Source organism: Epithele typhae (assembly GCF_022376455.1).
Source record: "Epithele typhae strain CBS 203.58 chromosome Unknown BXZ73scaffold_64, whole genome shotgun sequence".
NCBI classification, from domain to species: Eukaryota; Fungi; Basidiomycota; class Agaricomycetes; order Polyporales; family Epitheliaceae; genus Epithele; species Epithele typhae.
The window spans coordinates 144,597-166,092 of NW_025954255.1; the positions used below are offsets into that span (position 1 = coordinate 144,597).

Consider the following 21,496-nt stretch of genomic DNA (forward strand, 5'->3'; position numbering starts at 1 on the left):
GCTGTATAGATTAGGAGGCCGTTCGGCTGAGTCGCCAGCACGTTTAGTACGCAGTATACGGAGTCAGCTGTACCCCGCGTTTCATACGATTCCCATGGAAGGTGGAGCAAGCGAGGCGACCCCGGCGGTGATATTTAATAACACAATGGGTCTAGCTTACAATGCGCAGGACGGTGCATGCAGAGAGACGAAGGTCGGTGGGTTGAAGACGGGATGTGTGGGGGGCTACGTGGCAGGCGGGGATGAGAGAGGGTGAAGGGGGTGTGTGAGAGGGGGGCGATGCAAAGGGGGGAGGTTCGAAGAGTGCGAGGCAGATGAGATGTTGCGAGTGTGGACAATGGAGAAAGATGCATGATGTGACTGTTGGTGGTAATGGTAATGAACGAGGCATGACGGGGCGTGACGTGAGCAGTTGTGAACGAAAACGGAGCAGGACTCGACACAGACTCAAAACGAGGATGCGGCGCAAAGCTTGAGATTCGAGAAGAGGATGGGGATCGTAATGGGGCGATAAGGAGAGAGCGAGAGGAGATGGAACCATGATTAGATATACACCAATGTCACCGAGCGGAGGTCAACCTGGTCGCCGCCAGTCCGCGCCCTTGAGCAGTAGACGTCTTGAAGCCGAGCTGGCGCATCGCTGCCACCAGGTCCGCCTTCTGCACGGGCTTCGCGAGGTACGCAGCGAACACGTCCCGGTCCTCTGTCGCCTCCACGCCGCTATAGGCGCTGACAGCAATGATCGGTGTGGACGTGTTCCTATTGTTGGTACTTTTGATATACCGCGCCGCCCCCTCACCGTCCACTGTCGTTCAGGAACATGTCAGTCCGATCCGCATGCAGTGCAATCGACACTCAAACAGACTCACAGATGGGCATGTGCAAATCCATCAGGATGCAGTCAAATTCTGTTCGCGGAATCAACAGCGTCAGCAGTAGCACGTAGCACAGCATAAATGACACGTACTGATATCGCCCATGGCCACGCTGATGGCCTCCGACCCATCCGCGACGACGACGCACCGACAGCCCAGGCGAATCAGCAGCGTCTCGATGATCTTCGCCGTGATCGGGTTGTCCTCTGCGAGCAGGCACGTCACCGCCCTGTCGCTAGGGTCGGGCGCCCGTTTGAGGTCGATGGAGGCGACACTCGACGGAGGGGTGTTCAGGCCCTCGGAGGTAGAGGCAAACGTCGAGTGCGTGTGTGGGACGACGGACCCGTTCCACGAGTCGCTCACGGAGTCGTCGGTCGTGCTGATCGACGCGGTGCGCAGCCTACTCGGCATCGAATTCCGCCGCGAGATGTCTCCGCCCTCGCCATGGTTGAGCTTGAAGCGCTCGACCGCACCGAACTCGGACGGCTTTCGCGCATGGCTACTGGCGGAACCAGGAGTGGGAGGCCCGCGAGACACCGAAGAAGAAATCGAGGACGTCGACGTCGCGGGAGAAGGCGGGTTTGTCGGGATTGGCAGTGGCGGTTTGGTGGTGTCGACCGGAGTGACAATGCTCGAGGGCTTCTTGCCACCCACTCGGTTCGATATGCTCTTCCGCCGAGAATGGCCCGAGGACTCCGAGAGTGCATGTGTGATGGGCGCTAGCTGATCCGTCTTCATCTTCCGGATCATGTCTTCGTTCGCCTGCTTGAGCACGGGCAGGTTCTTGAAGCTGAAAGACCCGAAGTCGTCGTCGGCTGGAGATGCTGCCTGGTCGCGGTTGCTATACGCGGGCACACTCGGTGGGGGCATGTCATGACTTGAGCCAGCAACGGTTGAGGGAACGGAGTCGGAGGTGAACTGCTGAGCCGGAGCTGGTTGCTCGCTATCGTGGAAGAGCTGTAGCACCGCGCCGCGAGGGTCGAAGTAGTCTGTGGACTCGGGATCGGTGACCTGCGGGATGAACGCCGCCTCGGTCGTCGTGATTTGGTCCCAATCGATCCCCGCGAAGAAGGGGTGAGCCTTGACCTCTTCGGCACCGTTGACACCAAGACGCTTGGTTGGGTCCAGGGTCATTAGCCGCTGCATGAAATCCTTGGCCTCCGGTGAGACCTCGACGAATTCCTCGTGCCACTCAACGTGCCCCGAGAGAATGTTCTCGAACACCTTTTCAGGCGTCTCATCATGGAATGGAGGGATCCCGTACAGGAACTCGTAGGTAATGACGCCAAGCGCCCACTGGATCCCATGATCAACAAGAGAGCCACAATAGAGATCACCAAAAGGACGTACCCAATCGACAGCCGCGTCGTCTCCACGCAATCCCAGGATTGTCTCAGGGGCCAGGTAATCTGGGGTACCCACGACTTTCTGATCACCAGGTGGAGTGCCTCCAGGCGTGGGATGCGAACGCAGGTCGTTCGCCAGTTCCGTCGCGAACGATTGAAGAGGACTATCGGAGAGCTGCTTGGTGTTGCCGTTCCTGCGGAACGACAAGAAACCCGAAGCCAGAGACTCCGAACCGCTCGACTCGCTCGGGTCATCTGTAAGGGGCAGATAAGGTGATGACCCGGGGCGAGGCAGTGATGGTGTCCTGTGGTTGAAGTACGAACCTCCACCCGAGAGAAGATCTGCTGGGAACATAGGAGAGGGTGTCATGTACGTAGAATCGATCGAAGGCGGTCTCGAGCTCGGTGAGCCTCTGGTATGACCACGAGCAGCGCGGTCAGAGAGAAGCTGAGGAGCACGGGTTTGACGACCAAGCAGACCAATCCTGCTCAATCCGAAGTCGGTCAACTTGAGGTGACCATGCTGGTCGATGAGCAGATTGTCCGGCTTCAAATCACTATATGAACATACGAATTAGCCCCCCAAATGCGGACACCCCGCCAAAAGATAACTTACCGATGCACGATGCCTCGTTGATGGAGGTAGTCCAGGCCCAGCACGACCTCGGCAACGTAGTTCCGCGCCCACTCCTCGGGAAGAGATCCCAGAGATTTGATGAGCGCCGCGCAGTCGCCACCATTCAGATACTCCATAACCAAGTACAGGTTCTCCTTGCTCTGGAACGTGAAGTAGAGCTTCGCGACGAACGGCGACTCCGCTTGCTTCATGAGGATCATACGCTCAGCCTTGACGTTCGTGATCTGGTTCTTAGCAATCATGTCCGCCTTCTTCAGCACCTTGATCGCGAAATAGTCCCCAGTCGCCTTCTTCTTGGCCAAGAAGACGGATCCAAACGCGCCCTTCGAGATAGGCTTGATGATCTCGAAGTCCTTGATTGACGTCGGCGTCGTCCTCGAGAGAGGTGCGACCGAAGGCAGACGAGGTGACAAGGGCGTGCCAGAGAACGATGCGGTGGGGCTGATGACGGGCTGGGCGGCGGAATGCCTGCGGTGAGATCTCCGCGTGCCATGAGACGAATCCTGGGGAGAGACCATAGGGGAAAGAGGCGGCGTGATGAGCAGTTTGGGCTCGAGGTTCTGAGGCGAGCGCCGGGCACGAATAGTCATGCTGGAGATGGGCAGACTCGGTGAAGGCTCATTGAGGTCCATATGCGGGGGCTGGTCATCAGGATGAGAGGCTACTATTGGAGCTGCCAACGCGAGAGGAGACGAGATCGACGAGGGAGTCGAGCTGCGCGTCGGCTGTGTGTGCGTTTGTTGCCAGTACATAGGGACCGGAACAGCAGAGACGGAGGGGAGGCTCGAAGAGATCATCACAGCAGAAGCAGGCGGTGGCTCGCGTCCTGGGCTGAACGGGATGGGTGATGCCGATGCGACGGGCGTGGGGTCGGACGAGCCCTGCTGACCTGTGAACGCATACTCCGAGGTGGTGCTCGAATGGTCATCGTCTTCATCAGACGCCTGGCCCTGTTCTTGCTGCTGCTCCTCTCGACCAGATTCAACCTCGTGCTCTTCCTGTCCCTCCTCTTCACTCTCGCTCGAGCTCTCATCGTTGTACGACGAGAGGGTCTGCTCAACCTTCTCCTCCCACTCCTGGCGGATCTTCTCCGAGTACTTGATCGTGTTCTGCATGCGCACAACGTTGTCGATCTTCTGTCGCATGAGCCGCTCGACGTCCTCGATGAGCTGCGTGAGGGCCGCGTCCTCGATGGACGGCCGGTTCCAGTGGCGGATGGAAGACATCTTGCGCTCGCTGGCAGGGGAGAGCAAGCGCTGGCGCTCGATCGGCTCCGTCGCCTCGTCCTCCTTGAGCGCGGGGATGGCAACCTCCGCAGCAGTCTGCAGGATGTCGTCGAGCTGCTCGAGCAACTGACGCTGCATCTTCTTGACGCTGAGGCGCTTCATCTTCAGCGGCGCGCGGAGAAGCTGGAGCGGAGAAGACGAGCCGGGTGATGAGGAGGGCAGGAAGATGGGCATTCCACGATACTCGGGGATGGTTCCGGGCGAGCCTTCGATGGCGATCTGCAGTTCTCGGATCGTGTTGCGGAGCTCGGAGATGGACTCGTTGCATTCTGCTATCTCGGCCTCGAGGCGGTGGACTTCGCTGCAGGTCTCGTTGTGCTTCTCGAAGTACCACTGTGGGACGCTGCACTCGCAGATGCGGCAGAGGATCGGGGAGGTGTTGATCGGTCGTGCGAATGGGAAAGGCGTCACTGGCTCCATCGCGCCACGGTTGCCAAATCCGACTTGTGCTGCCTCGGCCGATCCTGGTTCGTCGCCTACGTTCCCGGTCTCGAGAAGGATGGAAGGAGGTGCTTGGAGAACTTCAGGAGCGCCGACAGGCCGTACGACCCACATGGAATGTGTCGGTCGACCATCCTCTCGGTCGATCATGAGCATGCCACTGCCCTCCATCTGCTGGTAGAGATTCGAAGAGCCCGAAGAGTCATCGTTGGGAGATATTCGAAGCTTGAACTTGACCTCGATGGTGTGTGAGTCGTTTTCCTGCAGTCGTCGCGTTGCATCCCGAAACACGTGCCAGTCAGAAGGGGCCAGCAACTTGGAAACGCGAGTGCCGAAGTAATCCTCCGGGTCGGTACTGGTCGACGGCAGTCAGCGTGAGCGGTATCCATGTCATGTCATGACAAAACACGCACCCAATAGCGCTGTGCCATGCGTAGTTGATCCAGATGAAATGGTCGCCATCTAGACTAAGCTCCATCACGATATTCTGACTTTGAGCGGTCTCTGCTTGTAGCCGCAGGCGCTCCGTTGCCAAGACGCGCGCAGACTCGTTTGTGCTCGGATGCTTGGGGTGGTCAGATTCTTTGTGTGGCACCGTCGTGGTGGGCTCATGCAGTGGAGCAGATGCAGCGATCTCCTTCGGGGCTTCGTCCCTTGACCGCCTGTTCTGACTGGTCGTGCGAGACATCCGTAGTCGACATTCTTCTTCGGGTGTCAGCCTAAGAGCGTTCTCCGGGTCAGGGCGGGCAGGGGCGGTCGCGGGGATCTCCTCTTCGGCGGGCTTCATGACGAAGGTGAGAGGCTCCTCCTGCTCATCGTCATTGTCATCGAAGTTCCAGAACTGCTTCTCGGCCTCCCACCACTCGACGACACGGCTCAAACTCGCGATGGCGAGGAGCACTTGCACATACCAGTTCCGCCCATGCCAGTCGGGGTGCTCGTCCCACGCCTTGCCGATGTTCTGTACCCTTTGGACAAGGGTCTCGCAGACCTTGGGGTTTGCGGTGAGCTGGTTAATGGACATGTCGATGACGTCCGTTGCGACTGCGATGATCTCGTAGAGGGTGGTCATAATGGGGTCCACTGGGTCGTCGACGAGTATACGGGACGATCGACGGTTCATGCTCGATTCGCCATAACTCGACCGTTGAGGGAGCGGGGAGCGGGAGCGCGATGTCGACCGGGAGCTATGACCGGAACGGGGCGGGCGAACGGGGATGTGGATAGTGCGGGAAAGACGACGCGAAGCCAAACTCTGACCGGCCCATTGACCGGAGCGGGAGGATTCGCCCTGCTTGCGTGGGCTTACTGCCTCGGGAGGGGGCGTCGCTAAGGATGCGGGAGTGGAAGTTCCGGTGTTCACGTTGATGGAGCGCTCTCGTGGAAGGGTCGGATGTCGTCGCAAGGACGATGGGCTCGTGGATGAGACAGACGCTGTGAGCAGGCCGGAGGATGAGATCCGATGGGTCAGCGTGGGCTGCTTAGGATGATCTTCGTCAAGAGACGCACGTTGTCGACTGTGCCCATGGCCTTCAGGTTCTGCCTCGTAGCCGCCATCTGAACTGACGTCGTCGAACTGGAGCGCAGACCGAAGTTCCTGTGGCTGGAGGACGAAGGCCTCACGGAGAGGCTCAATATCACCCGCCTGGGACTCGCGATCGCGCTCCACGTCTCGTTGGTCGCGCTCCTGCTCTGCGTCGCCCTCGCGCAGACGCTCCTCAAAGAAGGCCGTTATGGAGTTCGTGACACGCTGAAGCTCCTTGTCGCATTCGGACTTGGCGGCCTTGAGACGACGTGTGACATGTCGCCTGACGAAGGGCATAGAGACGGTGGAGGATGCGGTGCCATTGCTGAAGTTGCCTGCGGTGCTGCTGCTACTGGCAGTGGGTTGGATGGGGTTGAGGACGGTTTCGGGAGAGAAGACAAGAGGGCTAGGAGGTTGTCGTCGAGGCAGGCTCGTGTCGGACATGAAGGTGCCGTAGGTGGGCGGCGGGAGAGGGTGGTGGTCGGAGCCCGAAGGCTGGGAGGGAGCGGGGGCGGGGCAGAGGCGGAGGGACGGAGGGACGTGGTGGTAAAGGCCAAGGGTGGAGAGTGATTCAGGCGAGTGTTGGCATGAGGAGTGATAACGGGGTGGGCGGCGGTGACCTGGAGACGAGGAGGGATTCAGAGTTGGTCTCAATACGCGCACACTCGCTCGCCCGCGCTCCTCAGCACCAAGCGCCCGTCCATGCTTCAATTCTCACACCAATTTTGCCCGGAAGCCTGTTCCTCGATCCGTGCGCCCGTCCCCTCCAGGCTTCAAAACGGCTCGTATGTCATCATTTTCTCGGTGTATGCGCACAGAGGCGGTCACCAGCCGGGGCACAGGCTCGCACACAAAGGAAAGCAGGGCGAGCATCGTGCGGTGGTCGGGGGCCCGGGCCCTCGGGCTGGGCCTGGCCGCAGAAGCGCCGGAGAGAACCGCTCGGACCTCGACGCGCCCGTCCGCGTCCGCCAGCTGCTCCCGCTCTCTCGTCACCAGGACCTGCAGGCGACACGCCACGCCCGCCTCCCGCCCCCGCGCCTTGCTGCTCGATCGACCTCTCACGGACGGGTCACCGGATCCCTCGCTGTCTTCCCCTCTCTTCAAGGTCAGCACCCCATCTTGTCAACTGCACCTTGCCACTCTCGCTCGTTTACCCGCTCGCATTTCCCCCGTTGGCTAACATTCTCCTATTGCCACCTCTCCCAGCGGGCCCACCATGCTTGCCCTCCTTGGTGCCTTCCGCACCACTTCGCGCACCCGTGCGCTCGCCCTCCCCGCTGTCGTGCGTCAGTACGCGACCCGTGCACTCGTGCTGGAAGACGAGGACCCGATATTTGAGCTCGCGGACAAGCTGGTTGAGACTGCGGACTCGCTTCCAGAAGAAACGTCATGGGAGCGCAAGCCAGGTACGCACGTCCTCTTCATCTCATCTCCCCTTGCTGAAGTAGCACTTGCAGTGGTGACCACCACTCCCATGATTCCTCGGGCTGCCCCCGGACAGGTACGTGAACCTTTGCTGCACCATCTACCATCCGAAACCCACACACGCGACCGCAGTTTGTTACGCCGATACAGTACTCGCTCAAGTACCAGAGCCGCCGCAAACCCAATTCGAAGCCGTACCGCATTGGGCCCGGTCGCGATGAGTCGCGTCAACGTGACATCTTCCACCAGTCCGGCTTGAACCCACTGCGAGAGATGGGGAACACCTCCCTGCTCTCCAGTTTCGTCAATTCCATGGGCATGATCCAGCCGCGCACTCAGACGCATCTCACGTGGAAGAACCAGCGCAGGATAGGCAAGGCCATTCGTCGCGCCAAAATGATGGGTCTCATCCCAATGCATAGCAGACGCTCTCTCTACCCCGAGCGGCACGCTGCTCACCAGTAGCCCGGTACTTTGTATCTCACGCCTTCGTATGTTCCCAATTTAATATCTCCCCTCGGGCGAGTATGCGGGACATTTCCACGCCTTCGGTCCTCTTGCGTTCTGATCGACCGACGGAGCAAAAGGAAGAACATTAATTGGTCGCAACAGTATTCGCCCGTTACTAACATCTCGGCGTACGCCTTCCAAAATGGTCGCCGCTGTGTTCCGGTGAATATCTTCATTTAAACGGAACCCCGGATGGTTCAGCTTCCTCCGCCATCACGAACCATGTGCAGTTTGGTATAGACAAGAACTTTCCATCTTATGTCATGGCTCAGTCGCATGATCTGCCCAGCATGCTTCTGGACGACGAGACTGGAGCACTGCCTGATCCCAAGCTCAGCGCGACTGGAGATGGGCGGGGCCCGGTGACCCTCGCAGACATTGTTCTTATCGCGTTCCCGCGCCCTGCCGCCCCTGCTCCGCCTTCGGAGACGGAACGAGGCTAGGGCCGGAGACGGGGTGCCCACGGAGCGGAAGCAGAGAAGAGGGAACGTCAATACAGACCGGACGGCGGACGAGCAGAAGCTTAAAGGCGAAGTCCGGGATAGTGATACAGTTACAGTTCCGCGAGCAACATTGTGCCCAGGTTTTGGACCACCTGATCTCCTATTGCTCGCTCCACCTCCTCCTCCAGATGCCGCTTCGGATCCTGCTTGCCCACGTGTCGCGTCTTCAACTGGTCCGCCGAGAGCGTCGATTCCTCCTGGACAGATTTGTTGTACGCTTCCGACAATGCCAACATGGACTGCAGGGTCCCGAGACCACGGCGGGCACGCAAAGCGAAACGGTCGTGAGCCAAGCCCTCGCACGCCAGAAAAGCCGTGCGAGCACGTACCTTGATGGACTTCTCGTTTGACTCCTTGTGGCCATTGAAGTCACGCAGTGTGAGACCTTCTGTCCAATTCCGCTTGTGAAGGTTCATGAGCATTGCCTGCTCCAGCTCCGTTTTCCGGTAGTTCACAACGATCGAGTAGTAGTGACGGTTGAGCCCGTGAATGAGCGCCTGGATTGAGGGCTTGTTAATGTGGCCGATGTTGGAGGTCGTCTGCCTGGGCTCCAGTCCTTGAAGGACCATTGCGGGGTTGATAAGCCTGAACGCGTCAATCACCACCTTGCCCTTCACGGACTGAATGGGGTCGACGACCACGGCTACTGAGCGGCGATCCAGTTGCTCAAACGACTGCGCAGGTGTACGTCAGCTCTGGCGCCACCGGGCCAAAACGCGGGCGAGAACAAGGGCTATACCTGTTGCGTGTTGATATCGACGCTTGAGAGCCAACAGCCGAAGCCCGGATGCGAATGGTACCATCCCACGACCATCTCTGACCTTCGAGAACGTCAGTTCTAGGCCGCCTGGGTCGTGTGCAGCGGACGAGACTCACCTCCCCGTCTGCTTGAGCATGTCCACCATCTTCTGTTGGAATACGTGATCGACAGACTCGACAGAGACGGTCGTCCCTGACTGAGGCATGGCGAAAACGTCGATGACCTGCACTGTGTACTCGTCCACGAACTCCCCGAGCATGAGGCCCATGACTTCCATCGGCACACCCGCACGGCCGTGCTTCAACATCTACATCGCTTTCGTTCAGCTACGTTGAGGGACTCGAGTGAGATAAACTTTCCTTGAGCAGAGCAAGCGAAGATATGTGGATGACCTCGCCACTGAAGTTGCAACTCTTGAGCAGAATGCAGAGAATGCGTGAAAAGAGAACGCACTTGTCCGGTACCTGCAATTCACCGCCTCCTCCTCCGCGCTGAGCCGCGGCCTGAGCCAGCAAAGCATCCATATCAGATTCCATAGTGTTCTTAGTGTAGCGATTTGAGGGGTACAGGTAGGTGTCGGGGAGAGTGAGAGTCGGAGGAAAGGTGCAACCCCGCTTGTCTGGGACTTACGCACGCGCGTCGCTGACGCGTCGGTACGCGGAGCACGTGCATGTCGGACAGACGCCGATAATGACCGCGGTCCGACTCCGGGCGCCTGCCATTCCCACCTCCTTCTCGTCCTCCGCGATGCCATGTCCTCCAGCGAGCTCTCAAATGCTCTCAATCCTCATGTCGTCGTGCAACGAACGAAACGCAGGCAAATTAGCGCACCTTCCCAAACCTCCCCGCCCATATCTCCGGCACTCTCGACTTTGCCTCGTCCAAGTGCTCCTCACAGAAGCGAGCTAGAGCTCGCTTTCGCACAAGTACCGGTGGATACATCCGTGCAGTACGTTGCTTATCGTAAAATGCATATGCTTCCCTAAAATCTTCGAAGAGTTCCATCCCCGTCGTACAATCTCCTGTCGTACAACAGGCGTCGCCTCCCCGCCACGCCGTGCCAGTCACACAGGACATGTTCCGGGCTGTCAATGCTGCCAGAAACGCGTTCGTAGCAGAGAGGTCGCGACGGGTGGGATGGGAGAACGACCAGGAGTCCAAGCGCATGCAGCTCAAGGTGGAACTCGACAAACAAATCGCGGACATGCGCCAGGAGCTTACCATGATGAAGACCTACCTCAGCCTTCACCCCAACTTCACTATGCCTGCCGAGCTTCGCAATATGCTCCCAGCCGAGACCGTTCCCTCCACGGCGCATATCGAAGCGTACGCTTCCCCCTCCCCTTCGTTCGCACCGACTCCCGTGTCCCCTGTGTCCCCCCTTCCCTACCATCCGCTGGCGCCACAACCCATGTTCATGCAGGGTTCATCGTCACGCCCTCTGGCTGTGCCAGGAGCACACGTGCAGCAGCTGCCGCCGAACACACCTCCGAACGCCGTCCCGGAAAGGTTCTCGGAGATTAACTCCCTTCCTACGCCACCGTCGAGCATACTGTCCCCGGCAACCATCGCACCCCTTACCCCGGACCTGAACCCGAAACACGAAAAAGGCCTCGGCATGTCATAGAAGATAACAGTGACTACGACAGCGATTCCGAGGACTCTGATGCATCCACAGTTGACCAACGGCGAAAGCGGAAGAACGGGCACGATATCGTTGCCTCACGATACATGTATGTTACGTGTCAACTCGACGTCCGAGCCCGAGCTGAAATGAGTCCTGCCAGCATGCTGTCCGGATACACATACGCAAGTTGATGAAACTCCAGCATGGGGAAGCACTCCCTCCTAGTGCGTTTGAGGGTCTCTCCGTCGACCCGGACGCGCCTGTCCGCTTTGTCTGGGATAAGACGTCAAAGCAGTCGGCCATCAACGGCGCCATGAAGCAACGAATTGTCGCCGATCTGAAGGCGCACCGTCACAAGTACCGGCATGTACCGGACAAAGAGTTCGTGAAGAAGAATGTCGAGGCCGCGTTCGAACAGGTCTTCACCACCCTTCGGCAGAAGTACAGGGCGCAGGTGGACGAGACCGCGGCCGCGAAGCTGAAGAAGCGTGAAGATACCAAGGCCCTCAAGGTCCGCCGCGCCCTCCGAAAGAAGACGGTGAGCATCCCTTCGTCATCATCGCGGGCTTGGAGTCCAGTCTGTGCCCTCTTCTCCCTATCTCAATCGTCCCCGGCGCATTTGACTGACGACGATCCGCCCTATCTCGCAGAAGCTCGGCAACCGCACCGACGCGCGCACACGGCTCCCCGCGTTCGCGCAGCCCGTCTTCGACAGCGCGCTCCAGGCCGAGTGCATGTCCTCTGAAGAGTCCGACGGGGCTGCCCCGCACCCGACCGACCCGTCTGCGGAGCCGGTGCCTGCGTTCCGCACGCGCGGTCCGCCCTGGCGCAGCTCACGCCTCCGCCGCTTCTACGGTATCCTCGACGACCAGGACCGCGTCGAGAAGGCCGCAAAGCCGAAGCGCGGCGCCGGGCGGCGCGTCCGCCGGGACGGCCCGCCCAAGGACGGGCTCGTCCTGCCCCCCAAAAGCGTCGTGCGGTGGATGGTCAGCAAGCGCTGGATTAGAGAGGTCGAGGCGAGCCGTCCAGAGATGCTGGCCATCATCGAGGGGCACATCGTTGAGCGCACCGAGCCCGAGTCTGAGCTGGTCTACTTCATGTTGGGGCCCGATGACAGCGACACCGAGATGGATCAAGCTACTGCCGCACCCGCCATCTACGGACACGTTTCTGAAACCAGCTATTCGCTTTATAATGCCCTCCAGCCCATTTAGATGCTCGTGTTGGCATCGGTTCGGCGACTCATCCCATGCATACCCCTCTGAATCATCTTACTTACATCTTGTAGTAATCTGCGACGTCTCGAGCTGCGAGGTATCCAGAAGGCCGGTAGCTTCCCAGAATACTTGGTCCCATCTCGTCTCGTTTCATCATCACAGCCCTGGGCACATTGCAACTGGTATACACCTATCGTCCATAGCCCTCCTTCCCTTTCCGCATCTTCTTGCTCTGTAGCATGCCGTGGTCTATCTTGTCCGTCTTCGGCCAAAGTGCTGGATAACGCCATCCAGCCTGTTTCAATGCTTGTGCCATCGTTTGAATCGCAATCTGTACAACTTCCCTCATATGCCACTCGGAACGCTGCAATAATCTGCCCCAGTCAGCGTAGATGTAGACCTTGGCATTCGCCTGTTACAGAGCAATAATTCACCCTCAGATGTTGTCCACAGAACCCGCCCGAGTACCATCGTGCTTAAGCAACCCGAGTTGTATGGCTCTCAGCTGGAGGGCCTGTATCACATAAAACTGAGTGCTTGAACACCGATCAAGCACAGAGCCCGAGAGCCTACCAGAGGTTTTGATTGAGAGCGACAGGTCGAGAATGTACCGGTTGCGAACCACAGCTGCACGGTTCATTCGTCAGCGTTGAACGCAAAGACGAAAGGGACATCACAGACCCCAGGGTATCCGGAAGGCCGGTAACTTCCCTGGATTTCTCCCTCATCATCCAGACCGTACACCTCGTCTGTCTGCTCGATCACATCAGCGCCGAACAGTGCCGTGTTCACGTCTCGTATGTTCATATATCCGGTTCTGTGTCAACAACATCAACCATGCGGATGGGGCAGAGCTTCTGTGAAACACGCACGCAAACACGACCACGTCGGCCGGCAGTTCCGTGCCGTCGCTGAGCACGATGCCCTTCCCGGTGAACCGCTCGGGCGACACGCCGCCTTGACCTTGACTTGCCGTCCGCGATCAAGTCTGCGCCGCCCTTGTCGAGCCCTGCACGCCCCCACCGTCAGCACCCGCAGTCGCCGCATCACGCCATCGCGCCCGGCAAACTCACAGTACCCCCCCAGTTTCTCGACCACCAGCAAGTACAACCCCTGGCCCTCCGGCCCCATGTACAGCTGCACGCCGCCCTTGCGGAGCTTCTCGTGCAGCTCCCGCTGCGCCGCCTCCGCCGCCGGCCGGCCTGCGATCGCCATCCGCTTCAGCAGCCCGAACGGCCACGCCGCCACGCGGAAGTCCATCACGTCCGCGGGCACGTCCGGGGGTACGCCGCGCGCTGGCCCACCGCGAACGCGTCCCGGCCGGCGACGCACGTCGGCGAGCGCTGGACCATCGTCACGTCCGCCGCGCCGGCGAGCACGAGGTCCTGGCAGACGTCGATCGAGGAGTTGCCGGCGCCGACGACGACCGCGCGCGCGCCCGCGAAGGGCGCGCCGCCGCGGTAGTCGGCCGAGTGCAGGACGCGGCCGGGAAGCGCTCGATGTCGCGCACGGCGGGGAGGCGCGGGGCCCCGAGGGTGCCGGTGGCGAGGACGATGTGCGCGGGGTGGAGGGAGACTTTGGTGCCTGGCGGAGGAGGGTGACGTCCCAGGTGGCGGACGCTCTGTCGTAGACCGGGCGGCCTTCGAACTCGGTGTTCGTCCAAACGACGAGGTCTTGCGTGGAGACGTAATTCTCCATCCAGTCCGCGAGCATGTCGCGCGGGGTGAACTCGGGCCAGTTCGTGGGGTAAGTTGGTAGAGTACTAGAGGTGGGTGTATGTGCGTAGTTCAGCGCATGCACGCATCAAAAATTGCTACTACTTACGAGTGTGCTGCCTACTGATTGTATGGAGCGTCAGAGAAGGGTACCGATTCCTCCACGAGTCGCCCACGCGCGGAAGACGTTCAATCACGAGAGTGGGGATGTTCATCTGCTTGAATCGCGCGGCCATAATCAACCCCGCCTGTCCCGCACCCACTACCAACCAGTATCAGAGGGTGCCCACACAACGCAGCGGCGAAAGCACACGTACCCACAAGCACGTACGGCTTCGTCTCCATCTCCTCGACGTATTCCGCAATCTCCTTCTGCATATCACGCCCAGGTAGACCCGTCATATCATCCCGCAGAGGCATTGTGCGGAGTTCCTCATGCCCGACGAGGTCCGCGAGCTCCATGAACACGGCGAGCGCCCGATAAGTGCCGCCCGCGTCGCGCAGGAGCCGCGCGAGCGCACGACCGTGCCCGTGCGCGCACTCGAACGTGAACGCGAGCTCGACAGCGTGTACGTCCGGGCCCATTTGCGCGACAGGGACGACGCGCGGGGGGATGTGCGCGTGCTCGAGACCCGGAGTCACGTCCGAGATCGCAGAGGCTTCGAGGGCGCCCCCGAGGTACCCCGCGATCTTCGTGCGCCCGGTGAGGGAGCGGATGTCCCAGGTGAAGACTAGGAAGTCGCGCAGCCAGCCGTCGGAGAGGAAGGCGTTGGCGAAGGCGATTGAGTCCTTCGCGTCGAGGGCGGACTGGAGACTCGAGAGCCAGTCTGATGCGATGATTTGGGGGTCCACTTGTTCCATTTGAAACGGGTGTGATGGGTATGTGGGAGGGTTCCTCGGCTGGCCAGTCTCGGATTGCGAGAGGGGCGAGTAGACGATGGGGGATGTCTTCTGTGCCAGGGATTTGAGTGACGGAGTTGGTGCGGGCGTTTCGACTTCATGGGAAAAGACGGCAGATCTACCCACTGCATGTCCATTCAAATGGCCTACCTCCGGGAAGAACTGACACGGTTCACAAGTGCACCTTAGCCCCCAGTGCACCATGACGGAGTGAGAAGTTCCATGCAGATCCCCTGTACGGTGTGTTGTCGCTGAACTGCACGACTAGTTTGTGATATGCATTCACCGGGTTGTGGCCCTTGCTGTTCTCACCTCTCCCGTGGGCTGTTCTCGAGAGGATGCTTGCGTGGCACGGCGAGGGAAAAGCTGTATAGTATGAGACTAGAATATCAATCTTCTGCATTTCTCGCCATCGACAAGGAGGTCGGGAGGCAAATGTACCGTTTGTGAGGCTGATATCATAGCATCCTGAACAGTCGTTCAGTTGCGCGAATCTGAGTTTGTGATCAGTCAGCACTGCCAGTACTCACGTTCACGAGAATCGTGGCAATAAACGCTCTCACCTATCCCATGGGCTATATACGTCCCACTTATTTTCGGTACCAACGGCATCCGCAGGTGCGAGGCAACAAGTTGTGGTGGCGGAGCCGAGCAAGCCGGACATGGTGGTGCAGAGACAAGCGATGCGGGATGCTGTGCTAAGCCGTCAGATAGTCGTGCTAAGCCCCTAATCAGGCACTTGCAACGGCCGGATTCACTGGCATCCGAAAGTAGCGTACACATCGCCCGGCAGATCGGCATAGCAGAAAAACTCTATCCCATTGCCATAATAAGCCTGTCTATCTCTAACACAGCGACCCATACATTAAGTGAAGCAAGATGAGAGGGCTCTATATCCACCGCAAACGTTGGAACTTCTGCAACCCGTGATAGCGACTAATTTAAGAAGGGGGGCTACAACATTCCGGTGAGCAAATCGAAGAGCGAGCAGAGATAAGCGACACTTACACAGGGGCGACCGAGGTGATGCTTCCGGGGTCAACGGCGAGAGTGGGGAAGGCAGCGGTCGCGCACGCCTGCTCGATGTCACCGTTGCTGAGACCGGCGGGGATGTGCGGCACGGTGTTCGCGGCCTGGACGGCGTGTGAGCACGAAGCACGCCATGGGAACACGGGAAGGTGCGACTCACAGGGGGAATGGGGAGGACCTCCGAGCAGTCGACCATGTTGCTGGTGTCCTGGCCGACGACGGCGAGCTTGGCCATCGCGGAGGCGAACGCGGACTGGAGCTTCGCGTGGTCGTTCGCAAACGACTGCCACTCGCACGCCGTGCGGGAGTCGCGGGCGAGCTGTGGGCAGGCGTGGGAGGTCAACGCTTGAGGGATGGGAGCCGGAGCAAGGCCCGTACCTCGGAGTCGGACTGGAGACGGATCTCACCCGCGAGCGGGGACTCGACCTCGCCCTGGTTGCCTCCCGTGCCGGGAAAAGCGGTGCCGCGCAGCTGGACCTCGATGAACACCTGCGAGTCGAAGGACGAGGGAGTGGAGTCGAACGGCGAGCCCGGGATCGAGGGATCGACGTGGTCGGCAGCGGCGACCGAGTGCGAGGCGAGGAGCGCGACGACCTCGTCTGAGGAGAAGCCCGCGTCGCCGAAGCGGGCGAGGATGGAGTCGACGGTGTCGAACGGTTCAGGGACGAGCAGGTCGGGGGACGCCTGGGTGGGCGCAGGGCGGCCGAGGAGGAATTGGAGGCGGGGGGCACCGGCGCAGTTCGAGAAGCCGACGGCACCGGCAAGCTGGATGCTATGGGGGGAGTCACACCGCGTAAGCGTCGCAGTCGTGGGGTCGTGTCAGAGCAAATACGTACAAGTCGCCGGGAGTCAGCGTGATGTTGTGCGCGGCGATGAAGCTCTTCTGGGCGTCGACGATGTCGTCGATACCGCCGTTGGCGTGGAAGGCGGTTTCGATGTCGGCGAAGGCCATGATGGATCCATCGGCACCTCCACCACCAAATTGCCCTGCGAGGTAAGCAGCGGCGAAAAGCCAATGGCGTCGTGGAAGGTGAGACGGAGAGACTCGTGGGTCTCCTCGCCACACTCGCCACCGTCGAAGAACTCGCTCTGCAGAGTGTCGACGATGTCGAAGAGCGGGCAGCAGCCTCGTTGGTGGCAGTGTGGACACCGTCGGGGCAAGCAACACGGCGCGTGAGGGCAGCTGAGAGAACAAGGGCCAATATTAGCACGGGATCGACAAGATAGAGAATATAGCACGGTGCACCGTTGGTGGCCTGGAGAGTGGCGTACACCGCGAGGAGCGAGGCGAGGATCTTGAAGGCCATTGTCGAGGATGTGAGAGAGGATGTAGGAGACCGGGGTGTCTTGTCCTCTTCGCCTCGATGCGAGATAGGTTATATACCTTTCGTACCAGCCACAGCGCGCCGTGTCGGTGTACATGTCTGCTTGCCGAAAAGAGCAGTGTCTGAGCTAGAAGGAACAATCAGCCAATGACACCCAACACGTTTGCAAGTTCCCACTGCCGAACAGCGCTGCAGCAAATCAGGAATGGCCGTGCCTAGGACTCTCAGGCTTCACAATCCTGGGGCACGGGCGGCTTGACATTCCAGGCGCGGTGGAGATAGACGCGGCCGGCAAAGAGAGTTGAGCGCAGTTTAGACGCGGTTCCAGGACGGCCACCGGGCTCAGGAACCGATTCCACGGGTACGGGTTTCGGGATCCACGGATCCGGTCCCGGAGATGACGGTAGTGGGTATTCAAGGCGGCAAGAACAACGGTTTCATGAGAGATAGCTACATGATGAGGAAGATGTTGGTGACAGATAGGTGAGGGAGGACCCCGTGTTGGAAATAGACGTGCCTTGCTCCTAGAAAAAATCCCATGAACGCAGCGAAAGGTAGTTGTTCCTCTGTTGAAGGATGGGATTTGCGCGATGAGTTGCTCGGGCGCTTGCTGGGACGTCTCCCGAAACTGACAAAGAGGCTTGCCATTTGACCACAGAGCATATGGACCCAGGGGCATGCTGATCAAGACGTTCCTCTGCCGTGCCCACGCATTAGAGTGATCGAGGGGAGTGCCCGCGTTGACGACGAGGAGGCAACTGAGCACGTCAAACGGCCCTGGGAAGATGCAAAGGTAAGAGGTGCAGGACGGGGCTGTACAAGGCGGTAGAGCCATATCGGGAGGGGTCTACGCAAGTTGCAACCGCGCAGTCGGGGTGGCTGGGGCCGGTAGTTGACAGGCATGGGAGAGCGGCAGGTGGGAAAGAGATGGGATGGGGTGGGTATGTGCCACGATGGCGCGCAGAAAGTCCCATGGAGGCGGGCAAGAGCCGCGTTTCCTCTGCAGAGAATCATGATTGCCAACGCCAAGAGACTTAAAATCACACAGGCGTGAGCACAGAGAGGAACTGTGTAGGATTTTCGCCAAGGGACCATGTGTTCAGACCGGTAAGTCGAACGCCTGAGAACACCGAGGAGGCGGTCCGGGAGAGGGCGAGGCGCAGGCGAGGGACTGTCAGAGCTTCCCGCGGCAGGGAGTACGTCAGGAGCCGGCGTCGTTGAGAGTGGGGATGGTTAAGGGCGCCAGGAAGGAACGGCTTATGTCCGACGGTGGTGTCCATCGGCGACGCACGACGGCCTCGGGCAGGCCACGCGAGTGCCACGCGCGCACTGTCTGAGATGACCCGGGGTGATGATGCCTCATCTTATCTGATAGGTCAGCAGACGCCCCTTGCCCGCCGTCCGTCTTCGTCACCCTCCTCGCCCGACGACCGCACCGACACCGAGCTCGCGTGTCTTATGGCCCGCAGCGATCATGCAAATATCCTCGTTTGATGCGCTCTGCTCCCCGTGTCCGACGGCGAGGCTGTCTCAACTCTAGTATCCTCGCTGCATTGACTTCACTCTAAGCTCTTAAGCTCTTGCTCCTTGACTCATGAGCTCTTCCGCAAAATGGTCGCCTACGCCCTCGGCCACCACCCCGAGGCCGAGCATGCTGCAGAGAAGCTTCGGGAGGCCTCTGTGCCCATCTCTGACTCCTTATGCCGAGCTTGTTCGGATCCCTGTGATCTTGGTGAGCCCTATCACTAGCTCGTGTACTCCCGGGGCCCATTAGAGCTATGCAGGTCACGACGAATACCCAAAGTTCGACGTGGACGCGGAGATGGAGATGCTGGGATCTGTAAAGCCTTACGGGCGTCAGGTGCGTTGATGACACTCACTCTGTTTTCATCCGCCATCCGAGCGCGACCACCAGGTTGTCATTTCCTCGGGCAAGACAGACTGGGCCCGAGACGTCACGGCGGTTGGCGACACGCTCGCCGCACATCTCACCATGAGACCTCGTGGGGACTCCACCTTCCGAAAGTCCTGAAAGGCGACGCCAATGGGAACGCACCCATATCTCTGTCGGGGGTCTTTGACGCAGCCCCGCCAAAGCACCAGAAGATCACGATTCTCAACGGCAGCCATCGCCCCGTATCCCACGAGGACCGCAAGGAGACCGTGCTCGTCTTTCCCGACTACATCGTCCTGGCCGAGGTCACGAACTCGCGCGAGGGCGCTGCCGTGCTCTGGGAGCACACAGTCAGCCCTGCCGTCCCCCTCCATGTGCCTCCGGAGCCAAGCCCGAACGCGAAGTCTTGGATCCTGCCGTACGCGTGTGTCATTCTGCTCTGTAAGTCTCGTCTTCCCGTGTCCCACCCCCTCGCCGCTCGCCGTGCTGCCTCCGATAACGGACGCCCGTCTCACTGACTCACACGTCCCGCACCTGCACCCGACGATGCCGCCCCAAAGGCTCCCACAAGAGGCGCGACAACCGTTGCGCGATCGCCGCCCCAAAGCTCGAGCACGGTCAGTCATTCATTCGCGCGACGCGCAGCGCGCGCCCATCTCCCTCCGTCCTGCGTAGTCGCTGATCCTGCCCTCGGCACACCCGCGCCGGCTCGCACGCTGTCCAACTCTGCAATACCGCTGCAGCGCTCACCGCGGCGCTCGCGCGCGAGGGGTGGGAGGTGCACACCGAGGTCGAAGATCCGTCCCTGCACGGCCCTGCGCTCGAAGACGACCCCGCGCTCCAGCAAGCAGGCACACAGGGCGGCGCGGCAGCAGACACGTCCGACGTCGGGGCCGACGCGCGCCAGGCAGCCATGCGCGCGCGGCTGGCGGCGGCAGCGGAAGAGAAGCGCGCACTCATCGTGTTCTGCTCACACATCGGCGGACACAAGTACGCCGGGAATGTCATCGTGAGTTACTCCCGTTCTGTCTGGATCTATCCAAGTCCGTTCGTGTCTCGCCGTGCAGGGAAGGTGTATTTGCACACATTGGCGTGGCCCGCGGCCCGCGTCCACTCTTCCACGATCCACCGCCTTGTTGGTCAGACAGAACGGCGCGGAGCGCGGCCGGTCACGGCTGCTGAGCGACGCGCAACGCGGAAATACGTTGCGCCGCGCATTGCATCTCGGGCTCGCGTCCCATCGCACTTCCCATGTCAGAATCGTGTATGGTTTCGCACCTCACCGCACCCGGTGCGGTCTCGAACCCCGTGGCGGCGCAGTCGTCCGCAGAGGCCGCCAAGGAGTTTGCGGACGTGCGTGGGGCGACGTCCGGCGGTTACGTTTCGGGGCCACCGACGCGCACAGCGCTGACCGTCGTCTGCGCAGATCAACACCCCTCGCGGAGTATCGGTGTGGTACGGTCGGGTCACGCCGCACGAGGTCGACGCGATCGTGAGGGAGACGATCATCGGCGGGAGGATCCTCCCGGCGCTGCTCCGGGGCGGGATGAACTTGTGCGCGCCGGGCCACCAGAGCCTGCACGAGTGGTAGCGGGCAACGGTACTCCGGCTCTGCGGTGGGGTATCGTACGTTGGCATCCAGGTCCTTGGGCCGCCCATACAATATCACTTCTTCGACTTCACCGCAACGCTTTCGAAAAAGGTACGGCGGCTTGCCACCGTGCGCGCTAGCGGCGCCTTCGGATTGAAAGTTAGAAGCGTGGTGATTCGACATGTACATCCGATGGGAATCATGCGGGGATTGGTGAGATGCACTGGACGGCTGCATCCATCCGCCCAGCTCGACGTTTTACATGGCGGCGAGGCGTCATCTGGCCCATCCACGCTGGTCAGCAAGCCTTTCCTGCCGTGGAAATGCAAAAAGTGTTGGAAGTCGCTGTGCGTGCCTCTTCGACGCATAGGATCGACATTTTCCAGTCGTCTAAGCCGTACGACAGCTATTCATCCGCTTTTCGACGCGAACCGTTGCCCAACCGTTGCCGAATGTCCTCTGATCCAGAACTGAACCAAGTCGACCTCACCAGCTCTGTATCAAATCACCTTCTCTCGTCCACGGCTACGACAGCTGCGACAAACCCACTACAGGTTACAGTCAACAGGAGATGTGTTGCCGACTGTTCGGCTGTCCAGTGTTGACTCGTCGTCCGCGTCGGCCTGTCAGACCGAATTCGGAATCAACATTGCAGCGAACGGGGCTAGCTCATCAAATGTACACTCGAGCCTCCTTCACCTGCACTGGAGACGAGAGAAGTTGTGCGTATTATTACATAATGATGAACATCGACCAGAGAGCATTAACTACACGCGCCCGATCTGCACAGGCATGCCACCGTCCAACATGTATGCTGAGCGTACACCATGGGTGTATGATACAACCATAAGCGGACACAGAGGCCTGCATATCATCGTCGAATGGGGGGT

General features: G+C 60.0%; 7 protein-coding genes across 7 annotated transcripts; 3 read left to right on the forward strand and 4 right to left on the reverse strand.

Moving 5' to 3' along the window:
- Nucleotides 1–560: 560 nt before the first annotated feature.
- Nucleotides 561–6,554, reverse strand: BXZ73DRAFT_53086 (uncharacterized protein; the record flags this gene model as incomplete). Its single annotated transcript, XM_048020934.1, has 6 exons — nucleotides 561–805; nucleotides 870–908; nucleotides 968–2,171; nucleotides 2,226–2,778; nucleotides 2,838–4,940; nucleotides 4,999–6,554. The coding sequence occupies 6 exons, from the start codon at nucleotides 6,552–6,554 to the stop codon at nucleotides 561–563; spliced, it is 5,700 nt and encodes a 1,899-aa protein (XP_047873826.1).
- A 772-nt stretch (nucleotides 6,555–7,326) lies between these two features.
- On the forward strand, nucleotides 7,327–8,000 carry BXZ73DRAFT_105351 (uncharacterized protein; the record flags this gene model as incomplete). Its single annotated transcript, XM_048016218.1, has 3 exons — nucleotides 7,327–7,516; nucleotides 7,568–7,611; nucleotides 7,668–8,000. 3 exons carry the CDS (start codon nucleotides 7,327–7,329, stop codon nucleotides 7,998–8,000), a joined length of 567 nt encoding a protein of 188 aa, XP_047873827.1.
- Nucleotides 8,001–8,598: 598 nt separating this feature from the next.
- On the reverse strand, nucleotides 8,599–9,844 carry BXZ73DRAFT_92279 (Mov34-domain-containing protein; the record flags this gene model as incomplete). Its single annotated transcript, XM_048026305.1, has 6 exons — nucleotides 8,599–8,787; nucleotides 8,878–9,222; nucleotides 9,288–9,369; nucleotides 9,425–9,615; nucleotides 9,701–9,707; nucleotides 9,762–9,844. The coding sequence occupies 6 exons, from the start codon at nucleotides 9,842–9,844 to the stop codon at nucleotides 8,599–8,601; spliced, it is 897 nt and encodes a 298-aa protein (XP_047873828.1).
- Nucleotides 9,845–10,060: 216 nt separating this feature from the next.
- BXZ73DRAFT_92280 (uncharacterized protein) lies at nucleotides 10,061–12,149 on the forward strand (the record flags this gene model as incomplete). The annotated part of the gene is made up of 5 exons (XM_048026306.1): nucleotides 10,061–10,234; nucleotides 10,306–10,862; nucleotides 10,919–11,024; nucleotides 11,096–11,473; nucleotides 11,586–12,149. 5 exons carry the CDS (start codon nucleotides 10,061–10,063, stop codon nucleotides 12,147–12,149), a joined length of 1,779 nt encoding a protein of 592 aa, XP_047873829.1.
- A 439-nt stretch (nucleotides 12,150–12,588) lies between these two features.
- Nucleotides 12,589–15,431, reverse strand: BXZ73DRAFT_105354 (FAD/NAD-P-binding domain-containing protein; the record flags this gene model as incomplete). Its single annotated transcript, XM_048016219.1, has 9 exons — nucleotides 12,589–12,666; nucleotides 12,726–12,779; nucleotides 12,834–12,969; nucleotides 13,025–13,115; nucleotides 13,226–13,914; nucleotides 13,977–13,987; nucleotides 14,044–14,129; nucleotides 14,185–14,818; nucleotides 15,351–15,431. The coding sequence occupies 9 exons, from the start codon at nucleotides 15,429–15,431 to the stop codon at nucleotides 12,589–12,591; spliced, it is 1,860 nt and encodes a 619-aa protein (XP_047873830.1).
- A 340-nt stretch (nucleotides 15,432–15,771) lies between these two features.
- Nucleotides 15,772–17,103, reverse strand: BXZ73DRAFT_92281 (manganese peroxidase isozyme precursor; the record flags this gene model as incomplete). The annotated part of the gene is made up of 7 exons (XM_048026307.1): nucleotides 15,772–15,900; nucleotides 15,957–16,115; nucleotides 16,175–16,568; nucleotides 16,633–16,783; nucleotides 16,834–16,923; nucleotides 16,947–16,979; nucleotides 17,043–17,103. 7 exons carry the CDS (start codon nucleotides 17,101–17,103, stop codon nucleotides 15,772–15,774), a joined length of 1,017 nt encoding a protein of 338 aa, XP_047873831.1.
- Nucleotides 17,104–18,732: 1,629 nt separating this feature from the next.
- Nucleotides 18,733–20,606, forward strand: BXZ73DRAFT_92282 (Sucrase/ferredoxin-like-domain-containing protein; the record flags this gene model as incomplete). The annotated part of the gene is made up of 7 exons (XM_048026308.1): nucleotides 18,733–18,853; nucleotides 18,906–18,982; nucleotides 19,037–19,124; nucleotides 19,208–19,456; nucleotides 19,576–19,632; nucleotides 19,759–20,024; nucleotides 20,442–20,606. 7 exons carry the CDS (start codon nucleotides 18,733–18,735, stop codon nucleotides 20,604–20,606), a joined length of 1,023 nt encoding a protein of 340 aa, XP_047873832.1.
- Nucleotides 20,607–21,496: the final 890 nt, after the last annotated feature.